The following is a 23488-nucleotide window of genomic DNA, read 5'->3' on the forward strand; positions in this document are numbered from 1 at the left end:
GAACTTCATAGACCAAGTAAATCCCCTCCCTCCCTTTCTTCCTCCCTTCCTCCTGCTCACTCACAAAGGCCCCACCTCTGCCCCGAGGGGGCCCAGTGTAGTAGGAATAAAATGACCAGACCCATACCCTGAGAGGGTACCTGGCAGATAGGTGGACCCTCTTAATAAAGGATCTACAAGACAGCAGGAAAAGGCTTCTCTGGACAGCCAGGACAGAGCACAGCACAGACCCTGTGCACTGAGCTCCAAAGAAGAGGCAGCCAGAGGTCAGGCTGGTTGGCCCTGGGGTCAAAGGGCAAGTCCAGGCATCCCCTGGAGACTCCTGCTTCCAAAAGCCATCGGGGGCAATGCCAAAGCATTAGCCTCATGCAGAGGGCCTGCAGCAGCTGCACTGGCCAGGGCCACACCCTAATTAGACATTTTCAGAGTGTGTCCAGCGGCCTGCTTGGCCGGACTGCCAGCTGGGGCTCCTGTTCTGTCTGGTGGCCTCGGTTAATGAAGCCATGAGGGGCTGACTGAGCTCATTACAGGCAATGCAAGGGAAGAGGGGATGCCCGCCCATGTTCCCCCAGTGCCCCGCCTCCCTCCTCTCCACCATGTTCACACCGAGAACGGGAAGAGAGCTGATTTCAAACCAAGAGGAAGGAGAGGGGCAGGAGCTGAGCTCCAGCCGGATCACACAGCCTGGATGGCTCCCATGACAGCACAGCCAGAGACATGGGTTTCTGCAGTGTGTCTGTGGTTTTAGGGGAGTGTTCAGAGTCCATGGCTATTCTCAGACCACACGCAGGCCCTTTCTTATCTCAGGCCAAGGAGGCAGAATGAGAGCAAAGGTTCAAATCTGTCACTTTCCAATAATTGGCCCACAGACATGTTTGTACAAGCCACTCAGTCAGAGCTTCGCTGTCCTCATCTCTAAGATGGGGTAGTAATACCCATCCAGCTCAGAGTAAGTACTCAGTTAATGTGCTCAATAAATCATCGCTGTTGTTTTTATTATCAAAAGGCAGGCAAGAAAAGGCACAAAATGTGAGCTTCTGAGTGGTGGGACTGCGAGTGATTTTTTTTTTTCTTCTACTTTTCTACATTTTCTAAATGGTATACAATGAGTATTTTACTTTTATCATTTAAAAAAGCACACACTTTCTCCAAAAAATATATCAGAAAAACAAGATTATGTATGAAAGGGCCCAGATAGTGCCTGGGAGGGAGTTATTAACAGAAGCATCCTCCTGCAATGAAAGTTTGAATAGATGAGATTGGGTGGAAAAACATGCATGGTATTTGCAAAAGTGTAATACATTTTTGCCCTTTAATAAAGCAATTTCTTCTCCCCAAATGTCAAGGGAAGAAGGCACAATAGTGAGTGTTCAAATGCTGAGGCACCGATTTAGGGAGATGTTGAGGGGAGCTTAAAGGAACAGCACTCCCTGGCCGGAGCAGAACGCAAAAGACAGAGAGAGCAAGGTGGACGCAACTAAACAAAGGGTGGTCTATACACACAATGGAGTATCATTCAGCCTTAAAAAGGAAGGACATTCTGACACATGTGACAACATGGGTATACCTTGCGGACATTAGGCGAAGTGGAATAAGCCAGTCACAAAAGGACAAATACTGTATGATTCCACTAATATGAGGTCCGTAGAGCAGTCAGACTCATAGAGATAGACAGTAGAATGGTGGGTGCCAGGGCGGGGGGAGAGGCAAATGGGGTATTATTTACAGGGTGCAGAGTTTCACACTTGTAAGATGAAGCAAGGGTTCTGGGGAAGGATGCGGGTGATGGTTGCACAACAGTGTGAATGTACTTAATGCCACACTCCTGTACATTTTAAAATATTTAAGGGCTTCCCTGGTGGCGCAGTGGTTGAGAGTCCGCCTGCCGATGCAGGGGACACGGGTTCGTGCCCCGGTCCGGGAATTTCCCACATGCCGCGGAGCGGCTGGGCCCATGAGCCATGGCCGCTGAGCCTGCGCGTCCGGAGCCTGTGCTCCGCAACGGGAGAGGCCACAGCAGTGAGAGGCCCGCGTACAGCAAAAATATATATATATATATTTAAGATGGTAAACTTTATGTTATGTGTATTTTACCACAATTTAAAGCTACGTAGAGAGAAAAAAAGAGATCGAACCCAGGGGAAAGAAGAACGGGGCAGGCAGGATGAAACAAGTCTCTGGTCTCCTGGGGTTGAGGGCCATTCACTGGAGAGATGACCCACAGGGGAGGGGGACCTCCAGGGAGTACGGCGGAGGGGGAGACAGGTGTAGGAGGACGCATCCCGGTGAGGTCGTGGCTCCTGCCCACACTTGGCGGCTGGCACCGCGGGTTCTGAGCTAGGGGCATTTGCAGCTGGAGAACTCAGCCAGGGACGTGCCCAAGAGGACCAAGCCTCCCTCCCTCCTCGAAATCAGAGCTTGGGGTATGAGAAATTAGGCCCTGGAGGGTATGTGTAGGTAAATAAGCAACTAAGGCAGCAACTAAGCCTGGCACCGTCCTCCAGGGGAGGAAGGAAGGGGAATGCTTTGAGCATCTGTTTCACAGGGAAGAAATTCTGAGGCCATTGTGCTGAAGGAATGCAGACATGGGCTGGCTCACCCCCAGATAAAAGAGAACTGGGGAGAGTCAGGATGTCCTGAAAGGAGGTAGGCTGTCACCTTGGCCCAAATGGAAGACAGCACAGAGCCTGGTGCTTGGTGGGATAATCACAACAGAACAATTTATTGAGCACTTAACTCTCTGTGACAAGCACTTCTCTTGGGTCCCTTGTGTATTCCCTTCAGCATCTTTATGGGTAGCAACTATTTCTAGCTTCACTTTACGCTGAGGAAGACTGAGGCTTGGAGTTGGAAGTCACCTGCAGACCCCGGGCCCTAGACGCACACCATTTGCCCCCAGTGAGTCCTTGCCTCATTTCTGCTTCAGCCCCAGCACTGCCTCCCACCGCCCCAGACCCCTGGCCCCTTCTCACTTGAACTGGTGCTCCCGGGAGCTGCGGATCTTGGAGGAGAAGCGCTCAGCCAGTTTCTCCAGGCTGCGGGAGTACTCAAGCTCGATCTCGGCTTTCCGGCGGAAAAACTCCTGGAGGTCCTGGAGCAGCTGCAGCCTTGACTCAGACTGCTGCTCCAAGCACTTGAACTGCTCCACCAGCTGCGTGCGGATCTCTGAGGACAGAGGCAGGAGCAGGCTGTTAGGCGATGGTGGGGAGAGCAGAGGGACCCACCCAGTCGACCCAATGCCAGTGGCCCAGGCACTGCAATACCATCTGCCACCCAGAGCCTCTCCAGACATTGGCAGGACGATTTGGCAAATGCCAGTTTTGGCCATGGTGTAACCCAGTGTTTTCCAAAGTTGAATCATTGCACGTCACCACCACGATTTTTGCCATATCCACACACGACCAGCATTATAATTTCTTCTGTATGATCTAGTAAATTTGCTCATTTTTCTTACTGGAAAGAACTTACAGTTTTATGTCATTATGACAAGTGTAAAACTAGAACGACTTGCCACCCTGATACACAGAAAATTTATTCAACAAAAACAGAAACTTTGTAAAATTCTCTCTAAAGACTACTGCTATCAAACGCCCTAAGCCTAAACTGCTCGATCTCCATCAACAAGAGGAATACAGGAGCATGAGAGGAGTTAAAGACAGACTTTCTCCAGGTATAGTCAGGACTGAGCGAGGGCTAAGCGTTTCAGTGTTATTCACTCTTAGGTTTCAGGGTTATTTAAGGCCATGCCTGTGTTCTACTCTGAATCACCTTGAATTCCAGTGCATCAACATCTCAGGTATGTAGCCCAGACTTCAGGAAATCCTGACAGAGCAAATCAGGTCTGTGCAACCAGGGCAAAAGTTCATAAGCAGGGGCTAGAGATAAAAATCACAGCCAGATCCCAGTGGTTCTGCCACTGCTGCCATCTCCATGCATTAACCCCTTCCCTGCCATCCCATGAGCTGCTCAAGAGATCAGTCTCCCCACACTGTGCTCACACCAACTCCCTGCTCAAAACTGCCCAAGGCGCCCCCGCTCTGGCTGAGTATTACGTCCAACTCATTAGCACAGAATTCAAGGCCACCCATCACCTGGCCCCAAACTTCACTTCTCTGGATTTACCCCCAGTGGACTCTCCAAGCAATCCAAACCAGTCCCTGAGATGTCCAATTCCTCCTGCAGAAATGGGCCTCCTGTCTGAAAAGGTGGCCAGCACCATCTTAGCATCCTTTGGAGAAATGGTCTTCAAAGGGGGCAGCCCTACTCTGGGGCACTCGAAGCCTTCCCAAGGGGTGCACAGGCAGGAAGTGTTACAAAGGAATCGGTTTGAGATCCTGTTTCCATTCCCACTCTTTCCTCCTCTGCCTGAGAATGTGCCTCAGCATCTCTCCTTTCCCACCTCACTCTTTACAACTGTCCTCTCTCTTTGCAGAAGAAAGACTAACTTCTCCGTCGTCCAGAATCTGGCTATGGTGCAGTGCCCCAAAGTGTCAAGACAGACTTTGAGGACGATTTAGAATGTTGGTGCTCGCAAATCTTCTTTAACCTAGTTCATAAATCCTCGCTCCTCAAAGTGTGGTCCATGGACCAGTAGCATTAGCATCACCCATAGACTTATTAGAAACACAGAACCTCAGGTCCCAACCCAGACCTCCTGAATCACAATCTGCATTTTAACAAGATCCCTGGATGGTCCTTATGCACCTTAAAGCCATCAACCATTCATCCACATCATTATGAGAAGTATTTCCCATACTGTCTTACATTTTATTTTTAGTATTTATCAAATTATAAAACATTGATATTATTTTGATGAACTGTATGATAAATCAATCTGAAATAAAGATACTTAGGGTTTTATGGCCAAAGGAATTTTTTTTAAAGGTCCATTTCAATTTAAATACATATTTTGGGCAAAAAGAATAGAGCAAACAATAAAAAAGTTCAGGGACTTCCCTGGTGGTCCAGTGGTAAAGAATCTGCCTTACAATGCAGGGGACGCGGGTTCGATCCCTGGTCAGGGAATTAAGATCCCACATGTCACGGGGCAACTAAGCCCGTGCGCCACAACTACTGAGCTTGTGTGCCTCAAAGAGAGAGCCCACGTGCCGCAACTAAGACCTGACACACCCAAAAAAGAAATAAAATAAATAAATAATAAGTAAAAAAATAAAAAAGTTCAAGCATAAAAATATATTACAATAAAATTCTGTGAAGGAAGTAGAAGGAAATTATGAGCTCAAGAAGGTAAAGACAGGAACAATGTAAATGTAAAATTTCTGCCTTGTATAGGTCATTTTTGATGAGTGGTGGTGGATACCAATATATTGTGGTATTTATCTTATCACCTGGTAATTCCACTCATGGATCATACCCCAAAGAAATCAGTGTTTATGTCTACAAAAAAATATGGAAAAATACTCATAGAAGATTTATAGCTAAATATTAGAAACAACCCAAAATGTCCATTAAGAGTAGATAAGATTTTTTTTTCAGTAGGGCAATTTATTTCAAAATGCTTGTCACTCTTAAAATAGTAAAGTAAATTTATGCAAAGAGTAGGTAAGATTTTTTAAATGTGAGATATTCATTCAATGGAATACTATACGATAAGGAAAAAATGAACTACTGCTTGCTACCTGCTTAACTCTCCTTATGTTGATGGAAAGAAGGAAGAAAAAATGAGATCATGCAAAAATAGTTTATGGTGATAGAGGTCAGAGAAATGATCACCTTTGGGGGATACTGACTGAGAGGGGATGTGAGGGTACATTCTGGAATGCTGGAGATAGACTATCAAGGTTACACCTTGATCTGGGTGGTAGGCACACTGGTAAAAATGAACTGAGCTGCACACTTAAGATCTGGGCATTCTACTGTTTATAAGTGATACTTCAATAAAAAGGCAAACTAAAAATTGCTGTTATTTAGTTTCCATTTGATACATTTAAGAGAGTAGGGTAATTTTTCTCTAAGAGGTCAATATTTACAACACGGCAGAAATGATATCCTTTGTAACTATTTAAACTTCTAATGAAACATTTCAGATGTCAAGTTAAAATGTGTGGGGCAAAAGAGATTTTTTCCCCCAAAGTTCATTTAGAGGGTAGGCAAGCAAAAAAGTTTTAAAACCAGTGCTTTAGAGCCCAAGCTCTGCTCCTCCCAGGAAGTCCTGGACAGCTCAGCCCTCATGACCCTCCTATGAACTCCCTTGGTACTTGCAATTAGTCTCAGACCGCCTCGTACTATTTTTTTAATTCTTCATGTATGCGCGTCATATCGCCTTAGCTCCCCGAATGAAATTTAAGTTCTAACAGTGGATTCTCCCAGCACACATGGTATGTCAGTATCTGTATAGCAAATTACTATTTGCCTTTACCAAGTGCATTTACCCAAGGACATCAATTGCTGTGATTATGGGAATCTCACCCAACACACACACACACACACACACACACACACACACCACACAAGCACCATACACACACCACACATACACCAGACACACATACAACACATGCCACACACTCACACAAAACGCACACACTCACCATGCACGCATTTACACACACCACACACAACCCACCACAGATACACACACCATACACAAACCACATACATATACCACACAAACTCACATACCACACATACACCACAACCACCACACACACACTACAAACACACCACATACCACACACACACCACACATGTCCACATGCACACTCACACACATACACCACACACATTCACACACACCACACATACACTATTCCCACACCAGACATGGATATTATTATTATCCATTTTTACAGATGAAGAAACCAAGGCTTCTGTGTGAACCAATGAGGAACTTGTCCAAGGTCACATTTTGTTCTGTGAACTGTAGCAATCTACGCAGGCACTCCTTGACACAGCCTACTTGTTATTGGATTGAGATGCCTTCACTCCACAGGTGCAAACGCTGCCATATCAACACATAGTTACAAAAATGCTTTCTAAATATTTTTTTTTGATGGGAACCATTTTTAAAGTCTTTACTGAATTTGTTACAATATTGCTTCTGTTTTTATGTTTTGGTTTTTTGGCCCGGAGGCATGTGGGATCTTAGCTCCCCAACCAGGGATCGAACCCGCACCCACTGCATTGGAAGGCGAAGTCTTAACCACTGGACCACCAGAGAAGTCCCTAAATATTTTTAAAATTACTTGTAGACCATCCACTATTTAGGACTCATAATAACCTTAATAATTATTGTGAGCACTTACAGAGCACATCATGTGTTCCACGCCTGATGCTGAGTTCTTTGGATATTTATCTCACAGAATCTGTATAGCACCCCCTCTAAGGTGGGTGCTACTAGTATTCCCCCACTTTTTCCCCATAGATGAGGAAGTGGAGGCTCAGAGGTAAGCAGTCTCTGGTCATAACAGCTGATGTGTGGCAATTAAGCTAAAAATCAAGCCCAGCTCCTTCAGATGGGAGCAATGACCCTCCCAACTCCTCACTTAACTGAGGCCATACTACTTGCTTGAAAAGACTTGAATCTAACTTCTTGTGTATTCAACTTCTTGTATCCTTTTTGTAACAAGACAGTGGGCTAAAGAGATATTATTTATCAAAAATGCTGCAGCCACTGCCTTCCTCCATTATAGGGCATGATCAGGAGCCAATGTTCTCATATTTCAGAGGAAAATCTCATAAATCACACTGTGCTGACAGGAGATGATTTGGAAGGAGCAGAGAAACCTCCCCCAGTTCACACAAGCAGCTGGAGGCTCTAGCAGCTTGGACGGCTCAGAGTCAAGTCTTTCTAGCAGGAAATGCCCTGGCAGGAGCCGGACTGCAGCCTGCTGGTGCTGTAGAACCCAGCAGGGATTTGACTACCCATCTCCTTATCTCTAAGTCCCTTCCGACTTGCTCTTCCTTGGAGCCAGCACAGATTTGGTTTTTCTCCTGGAAGATTTCAAAAGGAGGGGGAAATAAATAAATAAATAAAATAATTGCTCACAAGGCACAGACTTCATTCAGAAGACTGTCCCCTGGGAGTGGTTCCAGGCTCAGCACAGCACTGAGTGGCAGAAAAATCAAAGGGGGTTGGGCAGGGAGGAGAAGGGGCTTGGAAAGTTGGAAAAGGCTTTGATATCAGAACCTTAGAGCTGCAGGGGACCTGCATGACTCCTGGCGCAGCCTCTGGTTTTACAGACAGAGGCGTGAAGCCCAGAGAAGGTCTCCTGAAGCACAGCTCTCCCTGTGTTGCTCTCCTGATAAAACTCTCCACGGAGTAATAGGGGAGAACAAATCCTACTCCATATTTGATGTGCTTCTTTTACTTTAACCTTTGTATTCTATTGCTTTTGCTACAAGTTAACCATGAAAAGAATGTTGCCTATGGCCTGAAATATACAGGATAGCCCTTCTCAAGTCTCCGGGCTTTAAAGGAATAACACTCTTCCATTCGTATAGAGATAAAAAAGTTGCAGAACAGAGAATAACATTTGTCCTGCTGGAGGTTTACAGGAACACTGTGACCAGGCCTGCGTAAACAGATGCAGGAACAAAGGATTCAAAGGATTCCTGCGCCAAGAAGTTTGCAACCACCAACCACACCCCCTCCCCTTTTAGTAAGAAAGAAGCCTGAATCCTGACTCCGGGAAGATAGTCCTTTGGGACACTAGTCCATCATCTTCTCAGTCTCCTGGCTTTCCAAATAAAGTCACTATTCCCTGCCACAACAACCCGTCTCTCAAATTACTGGCCTGTTGTGCCGCGAGCAGGACGAGCTTGGACTTAGAAAGATGACTCCCTATTGCTTACAGGATAGAGGCCAAACGCCTCCGACGTTCAGAGTCCAAGAGTCCACAGCCTGCCTAACCATCCCCCTTAACACTCCCGCTTATTGTGCAAGCAACAGTCTCACCCAAGACCATGGCGCCTGCACCAATGCTACCACCCATGGCAATACTCAGGTGACCCACGTTCCAGGAGGACAAGTTTCCTCACTCTTCACCCCACTCACAACCACAACCTCACAAGCAGAGGGAGCAGGGAGATTCTTCAGATCCAAGGTAATTAAGAATTCTTTTTTTTTTAATTTAATTTTATTTTGATTCTTTTCCCTCTCTTTTTTTAAATTTTATTTATTTATTTTTGGCTGCATTGGGTCTTTGTTGTGGTGCACGGGCTTCTCATTGCGGTGGCTTCTCTTGTTGTGGAGCACGGGCTCTAGGTGCACAGGCTTCAGTAGTTGTAGCACATGGGCTCAGTAGTTGTGGCTCACGGGCTCTAGAGCACAGGCTCAGTAGTTGTGGCGCACGGGCTTAGTTGCTCCACGGCATGTGGGATCTTCCAGGACCAGGGTCTGAACCCGTGCCCCCTGCATTGGCAGGCGAATTCTTTTTTTTTTTTTTCTTTTGCGGTACGCGGGCCTCTCACTGCTGTGGCCTCTCCCGTTGCGGAGCACAGGCTCCGGACGCGCAGGCTCAGCGGCCATGGCTCACAGGCCCAGCCGGCATGTGGGCATGTGGGATCTTCCCGGACCAGGGCACGAACCCGTGTCCCCCACATCGGCAGGCGGACTCTCAACCACTGCACCACCAGGGAAGCCCAGGCAGGCGGATTCTTAACCACTGCGCCACCAGGGAAGCCCTCTATTTTTTTCTTTTTTTTAATTAATAGACTATTTTTAGAGCAGTTTTAGGTTTAAAGAAAAATTAACCAGAAAGTACAGAGTTCTCATATAACCTCCCTCACTCTCCTGAACAGATCCACCTATTATTAGCCTCTTGCATTGGTGTGGTACATTTATTACAATTGATGGACAATACTGATATATTATTCTTAACTAAAGTCCATAGATTGCATTAGGGTCACTCTTGTGTTTTACATCTATGGTTTTAAAAAATGCATAATGTCATGTAGGCATCACTACAGTATTATACAGAGTATTTTCACTGCCCTAAAAATCCCCTGTGCTCCATCTAGTCATCCTTTCCTCCCTCCTCGTCCTAACCCCCAGCAACTACTCATCTTTTTACTACCTCTGTAGTTTTGCCTTTTTCTAAAGGTCGTATAGTTGGAATCATACATTATGGAGGCTTTAAAACTGGCTTCTTTTACTTAGTAATATGCACTTACGGTTCTTTCATGTCTTTTCATGGCTTGATAGCACATTTCTTTTTATTGCTGCATAATATTCCATTATTTGTAATAATATTTATGGTTTCTGTATCCACTCACCTTTTTGACAATTATGAATATTTTGTGCAAGCTTTTGTGTAAACATAAGTCATCACCCCATCTGGATAAATACCTTTTTGTTAAGTAATAGACTAAATTTAAGAGCAGTTTTAGGTTTACAGGAAAAAGAGGGAATTCTAGTTTTAAAACACAGGAGTTTTAAAAATTAGTACAAAATTCAAAAAGTAGAAAGTGTATAAAGACGAAGTTCTCTCTTCCACCCTTGTTCACCAGCCACCTAGTCCCTCTCTAGCAAGGTAACCAAGTTTCCAAGTTCATGTTTCTAGAAATAACTGCATATTTCAAAAACATTATTTCCCCTGTTTTTATACATATTATATAGCATGACATTCACAGTGTTCTGTACTTTCTTCTTTTAAGAATACATTGTAAGGGACTTCGCTCCAATGCAGGGAGCACAGATTCAATCCCTGGTTGGGGAACTAAGATCCCGCATGCTGCATGCTGCAGCCAAAAACAAAACAAAACAAAACACACACACACAAAATACACTGGGGAACTCAATCCGTGTCATTTTATAAAGGACTTCCACATTCCTTTTTACAGCACTATAGAATTCCATATTCTATATTCTATATTCCAGATGCACAATTTTTTTAGCCAGTCCCCTTTCCTGGACCTTTAGGTTGTTTGTAATTGTTTACCACCATAAAAAGTGCTGGAATAAACAGCCATATACAAGCCTCATTTTGCACACCTGCAGGGATGTCACCTGTGTGATGAATTCTTCACAGAGAAGTGCAGATCAAAAGGCACTGATGTTAGCATTTTGAGATTGCAAAAGTGCCCTTCCCTGAAATTTCACCAACTTGTACTCCCAGCAGAAATTTATGAGAGGGTCACAGGGACTATTAGAAACCTGACACGCTGGGATTTACTTCAAAATAACCTTGGGTAGGGGACCAGGGAGTGGTAGCAATATAGGTAAAAAACATGATTGGCCTTGAGTTGATTGGTGAAGTTTAGCTGTAGTGATGAACATGGGGAAGAGGCTTCTTATACTATTCTCTCTAATTTTGTAATGTTTGAAACTTTCCGTAATAAAAAGGAGAACAAAGAAAGTCAGGCAAGGCCAGAAATATGATACAGAGCCTGCAGCTCTGGTTAACAGGTCTGACCAGTTAGAAATTAAGAATGCCAATAACTTGTCCCTAGAGGCCTCTGCCCCTATCCTGCAGAGGGCTCTCCTGGGCTAGAAGGAGGGGCCAGAGCACGACCCTCAGAGCAGGCCCCACTCAATTCTCATCCTTAGACCCTGTCCTGCAAATGTGGTAACTTTTCTGACACTCCCTGGGACGGTGAGGCCCCACTTTCACAGTCTGTGTCCGTCCTGAAAATCAAGATCAAGTGTTTTCCGCTCTGCTCCCCAGAGGCGGCTGGTGTACCCTCCCCAGGATAAAGTTTCAGGAGCTAACAAGGAGGATGGTATGTTACACAACTACGCACAATCCTGCCTGAGGCTGGCACTATTCTCATTCCTACTTTATAGATGAAGCAATTGAGACGCAAGGAGGGGGTGTGAGTGCCTATGGTCACCCAGAAAGTGGCAGAGCCAGGGCTCAAATCCAGAGTAAGGGGCAGACAGGAGCCAAGATGACCCAGTCTCCAGGTCAGGGTGCTTTCCCTGGGGGTTGTCCCAACGCCCCCTCTTGCAGGGATCATGTCCCACTCCACCTCCTGTCTCCACCCCTCACTCCATCTGTCATCTCTGTGCCATTCTCACTGGTTCTGGCTGTCATCGTGTCCCCCAGTGCAACCTGACCTTGACCTCAGGCCCTCCTGTGATAGAAGAAGACATCAGTTCAAAGCCTGGCCCTGCCACATATTCAGCAGGTGAACTCGGGAACATTTCCTCATTTCCCAGGGACTCAGTTCCCCCTGTAAAATGGGGATGATAGTAATCTACCTCATATTGTTGTTAAGGGTTGATAAGTGACCATGGAGAAAGCTCTTGGTACACTGCTTCATCTATATCAGCACTGCACACAGTGGCCACTAGCCACACGTGGCTATTTAAATTTGATCAAAATAAAACATTCATTCCTCAGTTGCACGTGCCACTTTTCCAGCGCTCAAAAGCACGTGTGGCTAGTGGCTACTGTATTGGACAGCACAGAATATTTCCATCACTGAAGAAACTTCTATTGGATAGCACTGTATGAGAGGCTCAGTAATGGTTAGCTATGATTCTCATTTATTGTTATTGCTTTCTGTGGCCATTTCTCATATCCTCAGATGGAATAAAGTCCTAAGGCAGGCGTGACACCCATGTTTTATTACTCAGAATTTGCGCTCAGTGCTTCCAACAAGAGCAGTGTAATGGGGCCCGCGAGGCCCTCACAACAGTGTGATGGAGACCCACTCTCATTGCCGCCAGCCCAACGCCCAGGATCCTGAGGGGTCCACAGCCATCCGCCTCTAGCCTTAGGAGAAGCAGTGTGGCAGAGTGGATGGACGCAGCAGAGTCTGGACTCCAACTGCTCTCATGAGTTGGACTGTTGTCTCTGCCAGAGGCCATCATGAGGTCTTGGGCCAACGAGTCATTTTCTCTGAACTGTTTTCCCATCTGTAAAAGGCAGGTAACTGTGCTTATCCTGCAGCATTGCTGCAAAGATCAAAAATAATGTGTAGAATGTGCCAGGCACCTAGAAGACCCTCGGCAAACAGCCACCACCGAGAGGTGGCATGACACAGCAGGAAGGGCACAGCTCCCAGGCTTTGGGGAGAGCCAGCCTGGACTCCAAACCTGGTTTTCTCCACTTTGCAGAAGTCGCCTTGGCTCTCTGAGTCTCTTTTCTAGTCTATAAAATGGAGAATAATAATACCTTCCTGGTGGGTTTGTCAAAAGGGCGAGAGGTGGTGTGCATATAAAGCCCCTGGCTTGGTGCCTGGTACATAGCAGGTAGGCAATAAATGGCAGGAGGACTTCCCTGGTGGCGCAGTGGTTAAGAATCCGCCTGCCAATGCAGGCGGCATGGGTTCGAGCCCTGATGCGGGAAGATCCCACATGCTGTGGAGCAACAACACCTGTGCGCCACAACTACTGAGCCTGCGCTCTAGAGCCCGTGAGCCACAACTACTGAGCCCACATGCCACAACTACTGAAGCCCGAGCGCCTAGAGCCCGTGCTCCGCAACAAGAGAAGCCACCGCAGTGAGAAGCCCACGCACCGCAACAAAGAGTAGCCCCCGCTCGCCGCAACTAGAGAAAGCCCGCGTGAAGCAACGAAGACCCAACGCAGCCAAACATAAATAAATAAATATATATTAAATAAGTAAATAAATAAATGGCAGGAATGAGACCTCACTATCGCTGCAGCCACATAGAGTGAGCCTGGGGCACGCTGGGCACTGAGCTAGCTGATTCCCAGCCTCAAGTCACGCCCTCTGTCCACCACCCCACAAGGACCATGTATCACCCCGGGACACCCTGGTGTATCATCCTGCGGCCTGTCGGCGCTACGTTCCCTCTTCCTTCCCTGCCTCTGTGCCAGCCTGGGCCCACTTTACTTTCCTTCTCTGGGTCCTGCACAAAAGTCTCCACGACCCCAGCACGGGCTCTGCACCCCAGCCACTTCACCCAGCCTCGTGAACGTAAAGATGCAGCTCGTCGTGGGGCCCCACGCCCCGGAGGGCACCCAGCTCCGGGCTGCTGTCAGGGCAGAATTCGCGCACAGCCGTTTCCCTGCAACCACTGCCGCCATGCGACCAGCTCTGCCCCGCCCGACCAGTGGAGCCAGCCTCCCCCCTGGAAGCAAGCTTCTCTCGGCAGACTCCAACCGGCTCACAGCACCTTGCATTATCTCTCTCATTTTGCCCAGGACCTCTACTAAAGACTTAAGTCCGTCCTTAATTAACCTTGACGAAGCCCCTTCGCATCCCACATCGCTTCTGACCACAGAAGAGGGCGGCAGGGAAGGATGAGGAAATTGGGGCCCAAGAGAAGGTAAAGGACCTGTGGGAATCACAGGATTCAATTCCGGCTGGCCTGACCCTGCCAGGTGCTGCCCTGGTCTAGCTCTGCTCCCCACCCATCTGAGGGAATCAGACCCAGAATGAGATTGTTTCTCAAATCTTAGCACGGCCTCAGCCCTGATAAATGGGCCACTGCGTGATGCGGTGCCAAGAGCTGGGTCTGGGATCAGAGTTGCTGAGTTCAGAGCCTGGCCTTGAAGTTCGCTAGCTGTGTGAACTTCAGCAAATCAGCCTCTCTGGGCCGTGGCTTTCCCATCTGCAAAATGGAACGAATAACAGCAGACAATTATGGCACTTCGTGCTTCCCACTAACTGTCTCCTTCTTCAAGCAAAGCAGTGAATATTATGCTACAGCCTTAGGAAGAGGTCGCTACTACTGTTATACCATTGGATAGACTGAGGCACAGAGAGGTGAAGTGATTTGCCTAATTTCATCTAAACATTAAGGAGGCTTTTGGCTCCAAATCATGTATCACTTGCCAGAGGCGTTTCCTGCGCGCTTACCGTATGTACTATACCAAGTCAGCCAAGTTTTTACACTCTGTCTTTAGCCATCTCACAATTACTCGGGGTAGCAAAGGCCAGGCTTAGAACAGATAATCAAAGCACATCAACCCCTGAGGCCTCTCTGAAACAAAATTATATCCGCTTCCAGCTTTCTGGGGAGTGGGGGAACACATATGTTGGAAAGCAGCTGGGTGAAGTGACTGGCATTTCCCCCTCTGCTTCTGTTGATGAACATGGGGAAGACCATGTGCCTCCCCCACAAAGGAAACAGAGTATATAAGCTAGTGTTCTGAAAAAATAAGAACTATTTAATGATGATGATGATAATGCTGTCAGCCAGGAAAATCTTCCTCTAAGAGGAAATTATATGGTCCCAAAGAAACTAGGGAATTAGCACTGGATATACATTCATAGTTGAAAAGATGGGAGACGAGATTCCCACTTCCCACTGTGGTCCAATAGCACAGATCCAGCTCTGCGGCCCTGTGGGCATCCCTACCTGGATTGCGAAGCCAGGTCCCTTGAGGAGAGTTCAAAGCGGAGTGGGTGGGAGAGAGGGTTTCCCTACAGCATCTGGGCTGTGTCCAAATAACAGCCATTCCTTCTCATGAAGAAGTCAGACGGAAGTTGCCTCCCCACCTTCCAGATGTTCAGTGAAAAGCAAAGAATGGTCAGAATAAGGCCACGCCTCCTCCTACCAGAAGCTCTCAGTTAAAATTGGACATGATCAGTTTCAACACGACATTAATATTCACGACTTTGTTGCTCAATGGTTCTTGAAGGATCAGATGTATTTAAATGGGAAAAGGTCAGGAATCATTAATGCTGAATTTCCAGCTGCATCCTCTGACCAAAGACGCTTTTCTTTGTGTTTCCAATCCTACCCTGCTCCCAGAACTCAGAAGTCAGAGAACTGGGGACCCCTGGAAACATCTGTTTCCTAAACTTCAGAGCCATTTTCACAATGTGTCCTCTCTAAAAACCATCTATCCTATATTTATTTAATATATATTTTTAAATCACCTCACTTTTTACAGGGGATACTTTACAGTATTGACATAAATGGAAAAACCTGAGTCACTCTCCATTGATGGAAGGTAACTGTAAAAATAAATACAATGATCAGAAAATAATGTTATTCAATTCTGCCTAGATTCTGTAGCCTGAGACCAGATTTCTTTCTTTTTTGTTTTTTTTAATTAATTTATTTTATTTTTGGCTGCATTGGGTCTTCATTGCTGCGCATAAGCTATCTCTGGTTGTGGCGAGCAGGGGCTACTCTTCGTGGTGGTGCGCGGGCTTCTCATTGCGGTGGCTTCTCTTGTTGCGGAGCATGAGCTCTAGGCACGCAGGCTTCAGTAGTTGTGGCATGCGGGCTCAGTAGTTGTGGCTCGTGAGCTCTAGAGCACAGGCTCAGTAGTTGTGGCGCATGGGCTTAGTTGCTCTGCGGCATGTGGAATCTCCCTGGATCAGGGTTCAAACCCGTGTCCCCTGATTGGCAGGCGGATTCTTAACCACTGCGCCACCAGGGAAGCCCATCCAGCTTTCTTTTTGATAAAAGGAGTCTGGTAAGTATTGAAGGAAGTGTTGAAGACACACTAGCACCTAACAGCAATTTTCTCCTTAAGAGGGGTTGAAGGAGAATTAACAAAGGAAATAAGTTATCTGTTTCTGTGAGTCAACACTATTTAGTTCTGTCCCTGTGAACCACCTAAAATTACCCTATATATACACCATCAGTGGTGCTCATCCCTCACTTCAGGAAACAGCAATTGGTCTAGTTCCTTAATTCACAAAAGGGAAACTGAGGAACAGAGAGCCTTACCCCAATGTGGTACCAGAACCTGGGTCTCCCAGCTTCTTAGCCACTGCTCAGCTCTTTTGACTACAGTTCTTCATATACAAGTCCTTTCTGCTCTGTTGTGACAACAGGCAGCTAGTACAATGTCAGTGTCTACCACCAAATTGGTTCCTCACAAATATTTTTAAATGAATATATTAGCCAGTCAGAAGAAACAGTGCATTGTGGAAGGTTGAATAATGACACCCCCGCAAGGATATTCATCTCCTAATCCCTAGAACCTGTGAATATTACCTTAAATGGCAGAAAAGGACTGTGCAGATATGATTAAATTAAGGATCTTGAGATGAGCAGATTATCCTGAATTACCCAGGTAGACCCTAAATGGAATCACGAGTGTCCTTATAGGAAAGAGAAAGAAAGAGATTGGCACAGACAGAAGAGGAAGAGGTGATGAGACTACAGAGGCAGAGATTGGAGTGATGCAGCCACAAGCCAGGGAACGCTGGCAGCCACCAGAAGCTGGAAGAGACAAGGAATGGATTCTCCCCCAGCATCTCTGGAAGGAGTAAGTGGGGTCCCCTGACAACATCCTTATTTTGGCCTGGTGAAACTGACTTCAGACTTCTAGCTTCTACAACTGTGAGAGAATTAATGTGTGTTGTTTTAAGTCACCAGATTAGTGGTAATTTGTTACAGCAGCCATGGGAAACTTATACAGTGTACATTATTACCACTTTGAAAGCTCTAAAGAATTACAGAATATGGTCTAAGCAGTGCATGATATAGAAATTCAGATGACCAGAAGAGGGAGGGACCTTGGGGTGCTGGAGAGCTAGCTGAGACCTCATGAAGGAGGAGAGCTGAGGCGGGATTTGTAGGATCCAGAGAAGCAGAGAGAAGGAGCTGGGCATTATATTATACAAACCCACAAGCATTTCCTGACTGCCTACTATGTCTGTGTTAAAGGACAGGAGGATCTGAGATAGAAATAACATGTACAACAGGATCCCTGCCCTCAAGGAAGTACCAGTGTACTGGGAGGATAAGGCATACCTAGGTGAAAAAAAAATTAGCAATATGAATTGGAATAATTCCCTTTCTAGGATCAGAGGAATACACCCAAAAATGTGCAGGAATTTTTATCACAACGTTATTTATAAAAGTAAAAACTTGGACACAACACAACATAATCCAACAACAGGGGATTGGTTAAATATCCTCATACATCCATGCGATAAACTTCTCTGCAGTTTAAAAATCAGTGCTGTATAATAGTTAATGATATAATGATATAATAGTTATTATAGTTAATATAGTAGTTAATAGTTACAGTAGTTAATATGTAATTAATTGGAAAGTTAAAGTTAATTGGAAAATGCCCATAATATATAGTTAAATAACAAAAGTGGGTTACAAAAATAGGAGGTATAATTTAGTCTTCCCAAAATATAACTATAGCTATTTATACACAGAGCAAAACTAAAGAATATACAGCGAAGTGTTAATTGTGGTTACCTCTACGTGGTGGGATTACAGATTGATTTATTTCTTGGATAAATATTTCCTGAGCACCTAGGTGCTAAGCCATGGCTTGGCAAATTTTTCCTAAGGGGCTAGATAGTAAATATTTTAGGTTTTGCAGGCCATACAGTCTCTATTGCAACTACCCAATCCTACTCTTGTAGCACAAGAGTAGCCACAGACAGTATGGCAATGAATACACATGGCTGTGTTTCAATAAAACTTTATTTATAAGAACAGGCAAAGGGCCACATTTGACCCATTGGACCAAGGTTGCCAACACCTGCACTAATCCCTGTGCTTTTCTATTTCTATATTTTTCAAATCCTCTACATAATAGACATTACACCTCTAATATGGGGAGGGGCAGTAAATTTTAAAAAACACTCACTATCGGGAATTCCCTGGGAGTCCAGTGGTTAGGATTCCAGGCTCTCACTGCCAAGGGCCCGGGTTCGGGAACTAAAATCCCACAAGTTGAGCAGCGCAGCCAAAAAAAAAAAAGGATTAAAAAAAGAGTTTCTTAAAAACAAAAAACAGCTTACTATCAATTGGCCCTGGAAAGGCCATGGTTGGGTCTAGTAGGGTAGCAACCTCAAATATCTCCAGGGGTTAGGCAGGTAACAAAAATGTGATTAGAGACCTTGCATAAAACAATACAGAGAGCACAGATTTCACCAAATATATTCAAATTCACTCTTTAATGTTAATGCTGTATCTGCTAAACAAAAGTGATCTATAAACCTCTAGTTTATGACTCCAGCAAATGTCACTTTAGCTAGTGCCAGCCCTGATTCAAACCCAGAGCATGACAGACCCCACTGTGCCATAGCTGTCCCCACCTTGACCCCATTAACTCATGTTGAAATGACCAGCCGGGGCCAGAGCTGCTAATCTTCATTGAGAAGGTGCCTCCGGCCATGTGTGCATTCACCTGACAGTAATAGGATGCAGGATGAATTTCCTTGACCTTCTGATGAGAATGCCACATGGAAGAATATCCAAGGCCTCAGTGAAGCCCAAATATTTTATGCACATTGCAGCTACTGCTCACGAAGTCTTGCCACGGGATGGAAAGGCACTACATCAGGCTGAGTGATTTATGTTTCTGAAAGCTACGTGAATTATTGCCCATTACCTCGTTCTGGCAACTTTGCAAATTCTTGCCAATTGATTTTTGGAAAGAAGAGAATGAGAAACAAGGTGGGTTGCTCCTCTGTGTGTGTGTGTGTCTGTGTCTGTGTGTCTGTGTGTGTAAAACTCTGCAAAGGTTTTCAAAGGGAATCTTTATCCATTCGACAACAGGGGCAGAGGTTAAATTTTCAAGGAGGTCAGTGAGCGGGGCCTGTTTATTTGAGGGAGTTTTATTTTTGTAGTGCACATCAAGCAAGTCTTTACAATCACTGCTCTAAATTCTTGTTGTCAATCAGGAACCTTCAGGGAAATTCTTCAGGAGACCTTCCATGCCTCAGAGGATAGATGGAGTGCAGCAAGACATAACAAAAGGAATCTAGATATGTACCTTCTCAAATTCTGAGTCCAGACAAATTTTAGGAAAAGGCTCAGAAAAAAATACAGAATTATTATGGTTGCCTAATGGCTTAATAATGGCTTACAAGCCTGAGCACAGATAATGTTAGCACATGAACATGCTGTGGTCTGGTAACGCTATTTCATACTCAAACATGGACTTGAAAAAATAGGGTCTGGGCTAGTTCCCTTTCTACCTTAAGGTATTAACCTCATCCATAAACTGGGATTAATGAGACCTACTTAATAATTGTGGTAAAAATTAAATTAGTATATATATACACACATGAAAGAGTTCTATAAACAGTAAAAAGTTTAACAGCTGTGATTCTTCTTCGTCGTATGATTATTATTACTTTATAAGAGTCCATTACCTGCAAATTAGAGCAAAATGTGGCTGTACAACCACCAGCTGCAATAGCGACACAAGCTCAACCACAAAAGAAGTGGTTACAGCGTCCTTAGCAGACGCATCTCCCAGCGTTACAGCAAACTTCAACAGTCAGGCTGGAATCCCATCACTCACACTTGGGCTCAGAGAGAGCACTCACTACCCCAGTATAAATCTATGTGTGCTGCTAATGCAATATGGAACTCTCTGCCAAGCACGTATTTCATGTCTTGGGTCCTATTACCAAAGAGGAAAAATACCTCATGTTTATTCGCTTGCCACTTGGCAGCGGAAATGTAATGGGTTCTTTCTGCTCCCTGCCGGGGCCATAACTCGTCATGAGACGTTAGCCAGATAGCCTCACTCTTCTCGGTCAGTCGGTCAATGGATTGCTTTTGTGGTCCTACTACGGACCAAGCTCTGGGCTTCAAATTCCATACAAATCTGGGTTGTTGGATTAAGGTCTATTTCAGCGTTAAGAGCTTATCGGATGTTAACCAAGTGGACAATTTCTTAGTCTAACACCCCTCTGTGCCCCGTTTGGGCATAATTCAGGTTACGTGCTCTATAGTTCCACAGGAGTCACCTCCCAGCCAAGGTGCCCACCTCCCGCACCCATCGCGTGCAGATGAACTCCAGCCCCTCGGCCTTCCCCTTCCTCTTCCCTTGGCCTCTAGTAATTTCTCCCAACACTGAGGTGAATTGCTGGCAAGAACACAACAATAGCAGATTCTAACTTTCGAAGCACTGCCTGTTTCCTCCTGTTCAACTCTTACATTCTCCCTCCTGAGTGAGGGCAGCTGCTGTGGGTCAGCTTATGGGGGAACTGAACAGATAAAATGCCATCTAATATTGCGTTCCAGTTTCCAGGACCAAACCTTTTGGATCCTGAACGTACTTCATGGTAGGAAATATATGAAATGTATTTCCTATATAGCAGAAACACAAATGCCAGTGGTGCTGATTCCTTTGCAGTGTCTGTCTTCGAGAGGTTGAGGAGTGCTGGGCAAAACCACAGTCTTTACAAGGCTCTGGGTCCACCACGTCCCATAAGAAGGGACATAACGGATCTACAAGCACCTGATAGGGAGGGCGGTGGTCTGGCCTGAGTCCTACTTTCTGAAATTCTAGGGACCTTAGTGATCGTCAAAGCCAGCATTTCCTCCCAGGGAGTTCCCCAGACCCCTTTGCCATGAGATGCCCCGCATTCCCACCCTGAAACTTATCTCACCCCATATCCCCTAGGTAAGGAAATGGCACTTTGATTCCCCTACTTGCTCGAGTTAGAAACTGGCCATCACCTTACCTCTCCCATACACCCAAGCCTCCACCCCAATCCATTCTAGTGCCCCAAGACTTCTAAATTCAACCATTTCTCTCCATCTCCACCACAACCCTAGTGAAAGCCGCCATCATCTCCGACCTAGACAACCACAGCAGCCTCCTAAACCAGTGTCCACATCACATTTGTCCCCTTTCCAATGTTTTTAAATCAGTTCTTCTTTGGAAAGTAGAACTCTCATTCATGTCACCACCAGCAAGTCTCTCTCCTCCCCATTCTTCACCTCCAGCTTAAAATCCTTCAATGGATTATCATCCCTTTTAGGATAACAGACCAACCCCTAATGGGGCCTACAAGACTCTCTATGATGTGTTCTCTCCACCCCAGCACGGCCTCACCTGGTTCCCTCTGTCCCTTGCTCACTATCTTCCAGCCCCCCAGGCCTTCTCTCTGCTGCTTGAACATACCAAGTTCCTTCCTGCCTCAGAACCTTCGCACTTGCTATTCTTCTGCCTGCAATGACCTTTTCTTCTTCTCTCTGCTTTTCTCTTATCCTAACTCCTATTTGTCGACAGGTTTGGAGAAATGGAATAACTCCTTTATGGTGTCGCTAAGATCATTAAATGAGATTATGCATGTAAAGTGCTTGGCCTGAGTATCCAATAAATGTTACATATGCACTATCCATGTTTAAATCTGAAAATTCATTCTTATTCATGCCCATGTATTCTTCCTTTCTTTCTTCTCTAAGTTAATTGCTTTATCTTCAACTCTAGCAAGTCTTTTCAGAATGCTCAGAAGGGAGATAAAAAGTTTCTTGTTTCTACCTAGACCTGGAAACCTCTTGGATACTTTCTTTTCTCTCCGTTTTATATAAACTTTATGTTTTACTCAAATACTCAAAATCCTCCCTTCCTCCTAAGATGTGGATGACCCAATTCATATCTAACTTTCTATTACTACATTCAATCATTCATTTACACGTTCAGTCAAGATTGGTTAGCACCTACCAGGCCCTGTGCAAGGACAGGAGGATACAACAATGGAGATGACACAGGACCTGCCCTTGAGAAATTCAGCAGAGACCAACAAATACAAAAACTACAACCATGAGCTGGGATGGAGGTATGCACAAAAGAGCCTAGGAGCCCACTAAGGAGGAAGCAGGGACTCTGCAGGGAAGACAGTAATGGCCAAAGTGATCAGAGGCTTCACTTGGCATCTGGGCCTGGCCTTGGAGGGTGGATGGTGTTCACCAGCTGAGGCAACAGCAGAGAAAGCAGCAGGAGTAAGTCAGTGGACGAGGCCCCAAGGTCTGGAAGTGCATGATGTGTTCAGGGACTGGCAAAGGGCTTGCTGAGCCCACAAGTTAAGGAGTTTGGCAGGATGCAGAAGCTCAGGTGGGAAGGGTTCTTTGGAGCCAGACTGTGGATGACCTTGAAGGCCACATTCGGGGACTCAAACTTTACCCCACAGTCAATCTGATGGAAAAACGTGGTGGCAGCATGGGAGACAGGTGAGAGGAGATGGGAGAAAAGGAGACCGCTCAGGAGGCTACTGTGATCCTACAGTCAGGGATGGGGAGGCTCAGTTGAGAGATTAAGTTCCTTCCACAAAGTAGGTATTTCATGTGATGACTGACAAATCCTGCTTCCTTAACTTTTACAAGAGCCCCAGGCATGCAGTGCCACCGGACCACTTTCAAATGCTGAGTTTCTCGCAGTAGCCTCCACATGCAGCCTTTCCTTTACAGCGTCCAGCTCAGAGTTCCCTCCACCTTGGCTGGTGGTGATGAAGGCCGTGACGTGATGTGCTGCCACTGCCACGTGCAGGCAGTTCGGAGCCCAAACTGAGACCAGAGGTGTCAGGCAGACAACCCCAGCATCTATGTGTGTAACTGAGTTCATAAACCCGTGAAAAGGAAGACAGTCTGGGAGAAGAGGTAGCTTCTAGGTAAAATATGGGTATTACATTTACCCTTCATTTTGTGAACTCCTAATCATACCTCAAGGCCCAATTCAGATGTCCCATGGGAGACACCATGAGATTTCATGATAAAGCTTAGCAGAGTAGGAGAAAAGGGCTTCTTCCACCCTTTGGCTTAGAGCAGGGATGGCTCTGGGGCAACACAGACCAGCAGGATCACAGAGGCACCTAAGGGGATGCAGCTCAGAGAGCACCAGGCCCAGGCCCTGGAACGGAAGTGGTAGTCCCACAAGGGC

At 45.9% G+C, this 23488-nt stretch overlaps 1 protein-coding gene across 4 annotated transcripts in view; it reads right to left on the minus strand.

Moving 5' to 3' along the window:
- The window catches only part of SRGAP3 (SLIT-ROBO Rho GTPase activating protein 3), a 255082-nt gene that overhangs the window by 135565 nt on the left and 96029 nt on the right, over positions 1 to 23488 (minus strand). For all 4 annotated transcript variants that reach the window (XR_013830247.1, XM_079934821.1, XM_079934823.1 and 1 more), the window contains exon 2: positions 2973 to 3165. Coding sequence is in view for 3 of the 4 variants with exons in the window: in XM_079934821.1 (XP_079790947.1) it covers positions 2973 to 3165 (193 nt within the window). In the remaining variant the exon portion in view is untranslated. The remainder of the gene's footprint in view (positions 1 to 2972; positions 3166 to 23488) is intronic.

Source organism: Stenella coeruleoalba (genome assembly GCF_951394435.1).
Source record: "Stenella coeruleoalba genome assembly, chromosome: 10".
NCBI lineage: Eukaryota > Metazoa > Chordata > Mammalia > Artiodactyla > Delphinidae > Stenella > Stenella coeruleoalba.